This window comes from Mugil cephalus, chromosome 1 (genome assembly GCF_022458985.1).
Source record: "Mugil cephalus isolate CIBA_MC_2020 chromosome 1, CIBA_Mcephalus_1.1, whole genome shotgun sequence".
In the NCBI taxonomy this organism is placed as follows: Eukaryota; Metazoa; Chordata; class Actinopteri; order Mugiliformes; family Mugilidae; genus Mugil; species Mugil cephalus.
This window is the reverse complement of record NC_061770.1, coordinates 16,959,117-16,971,513: the sequence shown is the minus strand read 5'-3', so window position 1 is coordinate 16,971,513 and position 12,397 is coordinate 16,959,117. Positions and strand designations below refer to the sequence as shown.

At 46.3% G+C, this 12,397-nt stretch overlaps 1 protein-coding gene across 1 annotated transcript in view; it reads left to right on the top strand.

Moving 5' to 3' along the window:
- LOC125019197 (adenylate cyclase type 6-like) overlaps positions 1 to 12,397 on the top strand; it is a 31,728-nt gene that overhangs the window by 14,595 nt on the left and 4,736 nt on the right. Inside the window, exons 4-20 of the mRNA XM_047603759.1 lie at positions 3,804 to 3,953; positions 4,341 to 4,462; positions 5,959 to 6,070; positions 6,385 to 6,512; positions 6,693 to 6,851; positions 6,951 to 7,092; positions 7,229 to 7,357; positions 8,983 to 9,011; positions 9,217 to 9,364; positions 9,478 to 9,575; positions 9,696 to 9,783; positions 9,905 to 10,021; positions 10,873 to 11,022; positions 11,195 to 11,370; positions 11,581 to 11,613; positions 11,700 to 11,729; positions 11,813 to 11,948. Coding sequence (XP_047459715.1) covers positions 3,804 to 3,953; positions 4,341 to 4,462; positions 5,959 to 6,070; positions 6,385 to 6,512; positions 6,693 to 6,851; positions 6,951 to 7,092; positions 7,229 to 7,357; positions 8,983 to 9,011; positions 9,217 to 9,364; positions 9,478 to 9,575; positions 9,696 to 9,783; positions 9,905 to 10,021; positions 10,873 to 11,022; positions 11,195 to 11,370; positions 11,581 to 11,613; positions 11,700 to 11,729; positions 11,813 to 11,948 — 1,947 coding nt within the window. The remainder of the gene's footprint in view (positions 1 to 3,803; positions 3,954 to 4,340; positions 4,463 to 5,958; positions 6,071 to 6,384; positions 6,513 to 6,692; positions 6,852 to 6,950; positions 7,093 to 7,228; positions 7,358 to 8,982; positions 9,012 to 9,216; positions 9,365 to 9,477; positions 9,576 to 9,695; positions 9,784 to 9,904; positions 10,022 to 10,872; positions 11,023 to 11,194; positions 11,371 to 11,580; positions 11,614 to 11,699; positions 11,730 to 11,812; positions 11,949 to 12,397) is intronic.

Below are 12,397 nucleotides of genomic sequence, written 5' to 3'. Positions count from 1 at the left end.
AATGTGTTTTATTGACTGATAGGACATATCAGATGCTGTATTAGTTTGGTCTGTAAATAACTGGATAATAGCCTTTCAGAATTTGAACAGTCGTGCGTGCTTTTACTTGAGGGAATTTGTCCGCTGGGATATTATTTAAGACCAAATGGATTTGCTGTGTGTTTGCCAAGCAGAAATCTTTTCCATCCCCTTTCTTCATTTGTTCGTTGACATGCTATCCTTCTGCCTTACTTTATAAAGCACCTTGCCATGAGCCGCACCTTATAAGCCAATGTTTGGACTCCTTTTAACTTCGCCGCCCAGGGTTCCTGCTTAAGTAAATGTTGAGCGAGGATCATCTCTGAGAGCCAGCAGTCTGCGGGAGGAACGGTCAGGAGAGATCGGCGGAAGATACACTAAGTCCAGATCAGTGCTAATGAAGAGAGTGGCATCGCGCTAATGGAGAGGAGCTGCTTCTGCCCTCTTCGCACCGCATCGCTGTGTGGAGAGGGATCAGTGTCAGCCTTGCATCTGTGCTGGATTTGCAGGCCTGGGTGATAAAGGTCCAGCAACAGACACAACAAGCTTTAGGATCAAAGAGCTGCCTGTCCAAAGACACACACACGCACGCACACACACTGCTGCAAAGCTCACGCGCAAGATTTGTTTAAAAGCTTTTGTGAATGCGTCTAATCCCGAGATCATGCGGTGACCAAGCATATAACTTGGCATTAACACAACCTATTTTCATCGTGTTTTACGACATTTACGACGTAGATGGCAAACTCTTGCACTGTCAGCTGAGGCTCTAATAGCACTGAACCTGAGTGGAGCTTTTTTAGATATTTTTTGTGCTTTTGCAAGTTTAAATAGTTTTCACTTGGTTAAACAGTTAAAATCTTTTTTCGTTTTAGTTCTGAGTGGAACACCTGAGCCGACTGGTTCCTATTTACACCGATCAGCCATAACATTATGACATCAGAAGTAAATAACATTGACCGTCTTGTGACAATTCAATGTTTTCATGGAAAAGTTTTTGGACCTGGCATTTGTGTGGATGTTACTAAGACATGTACCACACGCCTACACCAGACCAGGCAATGACACTCCTTGATGGCAGCAGCCATCCCCAGCACCCTGACACAGATACACACACAACAACAGTTAAAGAACTACAAAAAAACAAACAAAAAAAAAAAACATGAAAAGCAGCACAAGGACCTGGCCTCGAAATTCACTAGATCCCAAATTGGATGCACTAGAACAAGTCTGATCCACAGAGCCCCCTCTCTTCAACCCGTAGGACTCAAAGGCCCCCACTAACAAACTTCTGTACCCAGACACCACAGGACACCCTCAGTAGGACCATGTCCATTCTCTGATGAGTCAGACTACTGTTCTGGAGGCACAAGGGAGACCTACACAATATTAGGAAGGTGGTCATAATGTTATGCCTGATTGTGATGTATAGCCTCATGCGCTGCACCCTCAATTAGATTCGACACAGCATTCAAACACAGGATGTGCTTTTTCTGTTGAACAAAAGTACACAAAACTCTGAATGTGGGCCGCTGAATCCATCAATAAACTTCCTCACACGGGAAGATGAATTGTCTGAATGCAGATTAATTGCACGGCCGAGAAGTCAGTGTGGTCCTGGGAGCTGCAGGTGGGCCGGTATCTCAGACAGGCCACTAAACCAAGTTATCTGGCTCCTTCTTTTATGGGCCATCTGTTTGGGATTAATGCGATCAGGTCGTATCAGAGCCGCTGAAGACCGGAGTGTCAGGTCTCAAGCGATTGCCTATAACGATGCGACACAGGGCTTATCTGGAAACCCCGGCCCATCAGTGATTTATGAACACAATAGGCAAATCACCAACTGAGCGATGGTGCGGCACAAATTCAATGTAGCACTTAGAGGACAATTATGTGGCCAGTCATGTAAAGAACATGAGTGGATGTTCTCGTCGCACACCTTATCTTGATTAGCCCGCCGATGAGATGCCTCGCACATCTTGACGGCTTTGATATGAGTCCTTGAGAGTTGACTGATCAGCTATTCTCTATCATCCTGCTTCAAAGACTTTAAGAAGAAGTGATTCATATTCTTTCTCAGAAAATGTTTGAGGGAACTCTGTTATATATGTACAAGGCTGAATATCCTCATGAATTTATGAGGGAGGATATATTTTGCGCTTTTCTGTTTTCGGTCCCCGATTAATGCGGGGGCTTCCGCTACGTCAGGGAATGGCATTTGCCGAATTATTCAGAGGTGCTGTTGCCTCGGCACCTGTGAACCATCTGTGTGTTTATGATCTAGTTCAGCCATTTATTTTGAGGAGGGATGGGAGGCTTCCGCAGACTCTGTATTATAATACACACAGAGTGGAATTTGCCTGCCACTGTCCCGTGGCACTGGTGTTCTGTTTCAAGCACAGGCTGTTAGATTAACCCCATCTTGTTGTGACAACAAATGGCAAGCCCGTGTGTATCAAGTGTAAACGGTGTTAAAAGCTGCCATCACTACGCATGTTTGGGGCCGCGTTTTCGTCTACTTAACGTTGAGGCGATTCTACAGGAGTTCTGACACTCCTGTAGCTCACATCCCTGAAAATATGCCGTCTATGTATGTACACAGATAATGATCCTCTGTCTCCTCTGTACTGCATCTCTTATCTGCCATCTTTCTGATAAACGCTAACGACGAGCCTGCACAGAAATACACACTGGTTTGGCAACATACCAGCCGACATACTGGTACCGCCGTTGCGATGTTTCAGCCGCCGAGTTTAGCTGTAATGCTGCTGTTAAGACAGCGCTTAAATGCGCCGACTGTCCCTGCATGTCTTTTTCTCATTATTGATGATATCATCTTCAGAGGAAACACTCTGTGCTCCCGGTCATGGGTCAAGTGACTTTCCCAGGCCGGAGTGTGTTTCTGAACATAGAGAGGACGTGTGTGTGCGCATGCCCGTGTGTTTCTGAGCGGAGGGGAAGTCCACGGCTCAAGGCTCCATTACTGATGTTCGGTCTTGGCTCTGGACTAGTGAGAAGAGAAATCACTAACAGACTCAAACTGCAACGTACCGCACACGCATCCGAAAAAAGCAAAACAACAAAAAAAAAAAAAAACACACACAGGCGAACACACACACAGAGAGAGAGACTGTAGCAGCACGGAGCAATGTCTTTAAGGTCAACGACCCCACAAAGCTAACTGTACGCTATAGCGAAACTTAATTTGCTCAAGCCACAGATAATGTTACACAGATTGTGCACTGCATTCTCGAAACCCCATTGTTCAACTCACGGCGCTGGGTACACACAAGAAAGCTAACGCTAACGGCTGCTCATGCCTCTCGCTAAAGCCGCACATTCAGATACGCCGCAAGTATTGCACGAAACCTGGCCCGTCTGTCTGCTTCACGCTATTGTTGCTTCACTTTGATAAGAAAAAGCTGTTAGTTGGGTCACGCCATATGTTTTATGGCTTTCAACAAAAGCATCCATTTTGAATAGATTCCACATGCACTGTAAACACTAAGGCTCGAAAAGATAGACTGGCGTCGCCAAGTCTTCACGGGTCTCCGTTCAGGCATCTTAGGCCATGCTTGTCATCTCTAACCAGATCACATCTAATGGCCCCTCAGACGTTTGAGGAATTTTTTCGCCTTGCTTTAATTCCTATGACACAACGCGTTATCAATTTCACGAAGTGACCTCACCCAGGTCAGACAGAGTTTACTGTATTCTTGTGACATAACCGCAGCAAACTTGATACTTTTTTTTCACCGCGTTTGTGTGCGTCTGTGTGTTTCCAGATCAGTGCCAACGTGCTGATCTTCCTGTGCACTAACATGATCGGGATCTGTACACACTACCCCGCTGAGGTCTCCCAGAGGCAAGCCTTCCAGGAGACGAGAGGATACATCCAGGCCAGACTGCACTTGCAGAGGGAAAACCAGCAGCAGGTACGCGCACACGCAAAGCGATCGGCTGCAGGTTCAGGCAAATTATGAACGGCGCGCCGTGCCCACGCCTGGGAGGAGAGCACATGCACGGATGCAAAAGAGCAACAAATGGGAGTCTCCATTTTCTGGTCTCATTTGTTTGTCTCTGTTTTCGAGGTCAGCAATATGTTCTGGAGTATAACACGCATCTCCGCTCTCCTCTCACATTCCCACGCAGATGGGAACTCAGGGTGACTCACTGAGGACTCTAACAGCAGAAAGATTTTGAAAATGAATGGGCTCTCTTTCTCTTTCTCTCTCTCTCTCTCTCTCTCTCTCTCTCTGTCTCTCTTTCTTAAATTTCTCTCGCTGTTATTTTCTCTTCCTCTGCCTCTATCTCTCTCTCAGGAGCGCTTACTGCTGTCAGTGCTGCCAAGGCACGTTGCCATGGAGATGAAGGCCGATATCAATGCCAAGAAGGAAGATATGATGTTCCACAAGATCTACATCCAGAAGCACGACAATGTTAGGTAAGCACAGACAGATAAATGCAGAAGAAGACGTTGGAGCGCCTGCCTACTTCGCTGTCACAGCTTGCACCGGTGGCTTTGACCTCACTCCACTGACAGTTACAGAGTCACTCCAACAGCTATTTCCCTGACAGCATGTATTATGCATGTTGTTGTTTATTGACGCTGACAGCGCCGGCTGCAGTAACGATATAGACTTGGGCGAACTGCTGTGCTTTCCATAACACACAGCGGGAGGCAGACTTGAAGTTTGCGGGACCTCTGTGTCAGTTTTCGCCACTCAATTTCACCTCTGTAGTGGGAATAAGTCAGTTCAACAGGTGGCTCTCCCTACGTGAGCCCACAGTTGAGTCCAGCAAGTGCTGCTCCATTTGTGGTGCAGCGGACGGTGACGGCGGCGGCGGTGATATGAAATGAGCACAGGTCTCCTGTTGGAGGTGACCCAAATAGGTACAGGTGATGCACTTAGTGGAATAATCTGTTGCAACTACAAGGTGTGAACTTACACGAGCTATCCGTTATCCAAATGTAACACAAGACTAAAACCTGCTGCCTTTGTCCCAAATGGATGTTCTGTTTTTTTAATAGCTTTAAACAACAAATATGTTCTTTATGTTTTGGTGGCGCTTAACCATTAACAGTCCTCTTATTATTTATGCTGTGTAAAGAGGCAAACATGTAATTTACTTGATTAAAAATAAATTAAACTTGCTCCTAGTGATATCTTCGCCCAGACTGCAGCGGCTTCTCTAAAGTGTAATTTCCACGGCCGTGCTGTCCTCTCACTTTATGATGGGTCTATTTCTTCACCAGAAAAGAAGGTTTAAGTGACATTTGAGAGCAAAAATCTTAAATTATGACTAAATGAAAATGTCAAGCTCCCCCGTCCACTGTAACGGAAAACACCACCACTTTACCAGTAAGTGAGAAAATGGGGTTTGTTTACAATCTGGATGAATTTGTCCGAATACGTAATTGCTCACAGCCTCTCGGTCATGATGGGAGACACAGACGAGCTCTGGGCCGCTGTAATTAAGGGTCGCGTCTCTCTCAGTGCATGAACTCGGGGGACCCACAGCGCCATCTGTCGCTTTCAGCTGGAACTGCTGTCCGTAGTGTTGTTTATCCTCGCCTTTCGGTACTATCAAAAGTTAGCAATGAAAGGCATGCAGACAGGGGGACTGAGGAGGGAGGGGGGTGGGGGTGGGGGGGGGGGGGGGGGGGGTGGGGGGGGGTGGGGGGGGTTCTCAGGGGGAAGGGCTGGAGGAGGAGGTGACCCACATTGGCTTAGATGATGAGAGCCAAAGCTGGACAAATGTCTGCCTCTCTCCCCTCTCCCTCTCTCTCTCTGTCTCATGTCAGCTGGTCAGTGAGGAGGGACAGGGTGAGGGAGGGGGTGAGGGAGGCGCTAGACCATGCTAACTCACTCTATACTTTATTGATTGATCTCATTCTCTGTCCTCCTTTTGTCTTCCTTCCCCCCCCTCGTCCTGCAGCATACTGTTCGCGGACATCGAGGGCTTCACCAGCCTGGCGTCTCAGTGCACGGCCCAGGAGCTGGTCATGACGCTGAACGAGCTGTTCGCCCGCTTCGACAAGCTGGCCTCGGTGAGCGCCGGCACCTGCTGCCGCCATTTTCACAGCAGAGCGCCAAACCGCCACCTCTTATATAACCGTAGCAGTCTGTAGCCTTTACTGTTGGTATGACAAAGCCAACATGATGTACTTGTTGATGGTGGTGGTGGTGGTGGTGGTGGTGGGGGCGAGGGGGTTACTTAAGCATTGTGTAACACACCAATTAGGCCATCCTGAGACTGATGAGTCATCTAAATTATGCATAAAAAGCCCTATATTTCACATGAGCATGCTGCGCATTAGAGAGTGTCATATTTTACATTTTGCTCCGTGTCTCTGCTTTGCAGGAGAACCACTGCCTGCGCATTAAAATCCTCGGGGACTGCTACTACTGTGTGTCGGGGCTGCCCGAGCCCCGGGCCGACCACGCCCACTGCTGCGTAGAGATGGGAGTAGACATGATTGAGGCCATCTCGTGAGTGAAACACACACTAATGCAGCTCACACACCAAGATCAACACACCCTGAAGGTTGAGTAGTAATATTTATCTGAAGGTTGAGTGCACGTGTCACGCTTTTGCTGCGAAGAGACGCGTGAAGGTAAATGTGTGTGGGGATTTTTTTGGACGACAAAATCTATATGTACTATCTGCAGGCTGGTGAGAGAGGTGACGGGCGTGAACGTGAACATGAGGGTGGGTATCCACAGTGGGCGCGTGCACTGCGGGGTGTTGGGCCTGCGGAAGTGGCAGTTCGACGTCTGGTCCAATGACGTGACGCTCGCCAACCAAATGGAGGCTGGGGGAAAGGCTGGGTAGGTCCCCCCTATCTCTACCTGCTGCTGCACTGGAGTAGGCTGCTGTATGTCATTTTGGACTCACCATGTCTTTGTTGTGCGTGTGTGTATGTGTAGGCGCATCCACATCACCAAAGCCACGCTTCAGTACCTGAACGGAGACTACGAGGTGGAGCCGGGGTTCGGAGGAGAGAGGAATGCTTACCTGAAGGAGAACAACATCGAAACCTTTTTGGTGCTCGGCTGTAGCCAGAAAAGGGTTAGTCCACGCATGTCAAACCAACACACACGTCATCTGCTTGAGCTCTTCAAAGCAAAATCACACCAGCAGCATACTTCAGCATAGACGATGTTTGTCAAAGCGTGTGCCCTGGTGGGGTTTTCTTCACTTCCAGAAAGAGGAGAAAGCCATGATGGCTAAGATGCAGCGAGCACGTGCAAACTCCGCGGAGGGACTGATGCCGCGCTGGGTGCCCGACAGATCTTTCTCCAGAAACAAGGAGTCCAAAGTCTACAAGAAGATGGTGAGCAATTAAGCTTGTGCCCGATACCCTCACTACTTTTCCATGCATGTCTTTCCGTGTCATCTTCTCCTCTCTCTCCAAGCCAAGGCACTAATATAATTTCTAAGTGGATCATGCAGCCTTAATGATAGATGCCGTCATGGTCCTTAAAGTGTCAAGGGTACATTGTCAGGCTACACTTGACTTACCGGAATATGTTACTGGGCAAAATCTTTAGTTTTTGTCACACTTGGAGCATATGGACAGTCACCTGTGGATCCTTGTAATACCCGAAAAACTGCATGATTCAACGTGAAATATTGTGCAGGTATACTACTGTGTGTCCATGGAGGATGAATTCAGTTTAACTTTGGTGACCCAATCATCTCAATATTTAGTTTTAGTTTTATTTATTTATTTTGAACATTCAAAAGAAAAGAACTGTATCAAATGCATAAACAATTGAATAAGAAACAAAAGACAGAAAAATAATAATGCTTTCAATAAGTGACATAAATCACTGTCAATGTTTGAAAAGGAGTGGGGGTAAGTTTATCTTGCCCCACCCATTGTCAGTATTAATGCGTCATCATTCATTGTTTTCTTCCCAGTGCAAAAAATCACCCCACAAACGCATATGCACATGCTTTTCAGTGTTTAAAGTTTAAATTCCCTCTGAGATTATAACCCCCTTCTTTTGTCCATGAACATGTTTTGTATATTATAAGGAGGTAGATTATAATTCCACCAAATCCCTAAATTTAAGTGCATGCGACTTTAAAAACAGTGTGCATATTGTTTGTAGATCGCTTTTGTTAGTGTTTCCCCCAAACTTCCACACAGTAAATCTAAATCTAAATAATCTAAATATGCTAATACCAGTGAGCATATAATGTTTTGTGGTCCAGTATATCTCTAACTTTTCCCAGTATTCCAAAAAAAACTCTTTGCTATCTTATTACGTACATTATTAAGTCAGAATGAAGTTAAAATAGTCATAGTGTGATTAAAAAAAAACTTAATTCTGTGCTGCTAGTGCTAGTGTGGTATCACACTTGCGCAATAGTTGCGGCTAAGTGCAGCCACGTAGAGCCGCTAGAATGACTAACCGAATCTACCCTTGAAATATTCCCTCTGACTATGAATATTATATTGGGACAAATATGTACACAAATGTGGCGTAAGCTTAAAAGAACATTTGTGAATGTGAGAAGATGTATTGATGTGTTTGCGTCCAACGAACAGGAGTCGCCACAGTCCCAGGGAGCCCTAGTTCTTCTTATGCTTCATCTGATGAGGCTACAGCTGCAGACGTTTTCCCTCTCGCTCGCACACTTTCTCACACTTCCTCCCTCCCTCCTCTCTCTAAGAAGTCTAATTTCCTTTTCTTTCCGACATTCCTTTCCTCTCCTCCTCCTTTTGTCCTCTCCATCTCAGAGGGCTTGAGCCCTAGGGGCAAAGAGGGTGTAATTTGAAGCCTCCGAGCATTAATTAAAACATCAGTCTGGCTCACAGGGATTAACTGTGCAGATGTCTGAGTCTCTGTCTATTTTTCAGTTGCACTGTAGCTACACAATAGTGACTCTTTTATTGCTGTTTCTTCACTGCTTTTGTTTTCAATTTCATTCTGTTTTTGTTTTTCTCAGGGCATAGATGCTGCATCCAGCAAAGAAAAGTGAGTGTTTTATCCCTAGTTTTTCTCAGCAGTTAACTTTAGGGCCCACTGTTGGTTTTATACAGTCGGGTCCAACATGGCACTAACGCCACATTAGCTCTGATTCACCCTGCCTGTCGCAGCGTAGGCCAGTTCCCTGACGTGCACATTCACAGAGACATGGACACGCGGCGCACAGTGACCTATTGTTCCATCTGCCTCGCAGTCGCTGTGCTCAGGAGACCCTGAACCCGGAGGATGAGGTGGACGAGTTTCTGGGACGGGCCATCGACGCACGCAGCATTGACCAGCTGAGGAAAGATCACGTCAAGAAGTTCCTGCTCACTTTTCAGACTGCTGACCTCGAGAAAAAGGTCAGCGAGAGTTTGAATTTCACCAAACTTCCCCGTGAAATAAACTCAATCGTCTCTTTGTTCTCAAACCCGTCCGCAGTGCGACTAATTTCTCGTTGATTCTCTGTTCTCAGTACTCCAAAAAGGTTGATGATCGTTTCGGGGGATACGTGGCCTGCACGCTTATGGTCTTCTGTTTTATCTGTTTTATTCAGGTTATCATTTTCCCAAAGTAAGTGCCTCTCACTGAGAAGTTGCTTCTTCGCGTTATACTGAATTGCTGATGGGAAACTTGATCTTGATTAGTTTACGAGGAGCTGCACATCTTAATGAGTTTTCCTCTCTTCCACAGAACAACACTTATGCTCGGCCTTTACACCAGCGTCTTCATCATCCACACCAACATCCTCTTCATCTGCGCCATCTATTCCTGCATCAAAGTAAGAAACGCACGGCCGCTCACGTCCTCGGATAAGAGTCGTTATTACATGTCTTCGGCCCACATCACTAATGGCATTAACTCTCTCTTATCTCATCTCCTCCCTGCTGCCCGTGTCAAAGCTCTTCCCAGCTGCCTTGCAGACAGTAACCAAGAAAATAGTCCAGTCTCGAGCAAACAGCACGCTGGTGGCCGTCTTCACCATCCTCCTCCTCTTCATCTCTTCTTTTGCTAACATGGTAGGGGCCGCCGTTTTTTTTTATTTTGTCACGTTTGCGCCCCAAAACAGTGAAGTCAGGGGGAGATGCCTGCCTCAGCGGCATTCTTCTGCCCTACCGCGAACCTATCGTACACGTCGACCTCACAAAGATGACGCTGACGATCGCACACCTGAAGAAATTCTGCAACCATCTCGGTTTTAAAATTAGACCAATTTGCCTGAGGGGGCGCTATAATTGGCGGCTGCAATTAATCATAATCCGTCACTGTGACAGATGGGGTTGTAGAAATAGGGTCTATTTTTAACCATCATCATGTTTAACACAGTTACAAAGGGGTAAAAGTAAAATATCAGCATTAAATGTAAATATCTTACATTCTAGTTTTGTGACTTGTGTGTCACTTTCCGTGTTCAAGCTTTTTTTATGCCGGCCCACACATTTGATTGGCTGCCTGCAGGGCTGTCCCCTCCTTTGACTGATCTCTCAGTTGCAAGAACTGGCATCAAACTGGGCAAGAGAGTTTTCAAAGTTGTGCTCGCCCAGTTTAGCAGCTGCTTTCTCTGCGTCTGGAATGTTATGCATTGATCACAGTTTCCACATTAGTTTTGCTCTTATATTATGTACCTACAGTACTTTTGTGCGCAACATGGCTCTGTCAAAAACAGTGACTAACAAAAGGCCCTAAGGATTTTTGAAGGCACATGGCTGATATACAGGGATGTTATTGGAACAAAATATTAAGCATCCATAAACAGGGATAATGCTTTTGACGTCCTAAAGCCAATGCTAATGGTTTCTGCCATCATTCAATTTATGTTTCAGAATAACATCTGTGTCCTTCTTGCATTTCTTTTTTTTTTTTGTACCAGTTTACCTGCAGCAGAGAAGGACTGATGGACTGTGTGTCCAAGGAGCTGAACACATCAGCGACTTTGTGCCTGCTGCACAACCTGACCAAGACGGCAGAGGACGGTTTGACTCTGTGTTCCAGTCAGGCCATGCCCTGCCATTTCCCCGAGGTCAGTCCCATAACGTCTCATTACACGTGTCATTTACGTGTGTTTGCCTTTGTGTACGCGCACAAGTGCAGGTGCGCGCCGATTCCGCTTGTGTGCATATTTGTTTTTCAGTGGACATGAAGAGGATGTTTGAATATTCACCCTAAACCTTCCTTCCTCCTCCGTGCTGCAGTATTTCAGCTACAGCGTACTGCTGACCCTGCTGGCCTGCTCCGTGTTCCTTCACATCAGCAGCATAGGGAAACTGGCTCTGATGCTGCTCATCCAGCTCACATTCCTCCTGCTGGTGGAGTGGCCTCAGGTGGCCCTGTTTGACAATGCGGACCTGCTGGTCTTTGTCAACTCCCTGTGAGTCCCCGGCCAAAAACACACAAACAGACGCACACACTCACACAAACCCATAATCTCACTCTTTCCCAACCTGAATAGCTTATGTGTCACAACTCTCTGGTTCAGGTTGGAATTGGCCTAATTTTTTATGATAAGCTTCTGATCGTACAAGACCTACTTTCTAATGTTAAGTCCTATTTTTTGATTATGTTCTCATTTTGTCCTCAGGCAATTACCACCTGTTAACGATTCCCTGCCTCTGTAAGTTGTTTTTGATGTTTAGTAGTTCCTCATCTCAGTGACTCACAACGATTTGGATGCATGACTTTCTCTTTTCCATTTTCCAGATTTGGTTTCAATGAAACTGAGCAACAGTGGTGAGCAGTTTTCACTGTACGTTACAGTATTATTTGTTTTCCCGTGCGAGACGCTCGCTCATGCCTCCTCTGTCCCTCCACAGCCCGGAGAGTGTGGTGAAGAAGGTGTCCCTAAAGGTCATGACTCCCGTCATCTTGACGGTTTTCGTTCTGGCTCTCTACTTGCACGGCCAGCAGGTGGAGTCCACTGCTCGCCTTGACTTCCTCTGGAAGCTGCAGGTGAATGAAGAGTTGTTTTTTTCACAGTGGACATGCGTGCAGTGCATATAGTTCATCATGTTACATCTAAAAAAACTTCCAACCCTGTTCACACCTTGTGGCCGGAGTCTCTGGCTGTTGTGTCGTTATAGAGCTATTTACTGGAGAAGAAAGCAGATTCAAAACAGGTTCCTCCGATTACAGCTAAGTAGTTAGTTGTTTTAGGTGGACACCACCCACAGATGTTACTAATAAAACCCCAACTCCTCATTTAGAGCTGAAAAATTACTTGGATGAATGGGGAAATGTTTTTGAGAAACACAATAAGTCCATTTGCCCTTGTTCCAGCTTCGCTTTTTGGACATGGGGTTAGGAATAACATTAACAATGGCTCTATTCTGTATATGCCAGCGTGTTAGTTAGTTACCCAGCATCCAGACTGACACTGAGGGAGCTGAGTGGAATTCAAC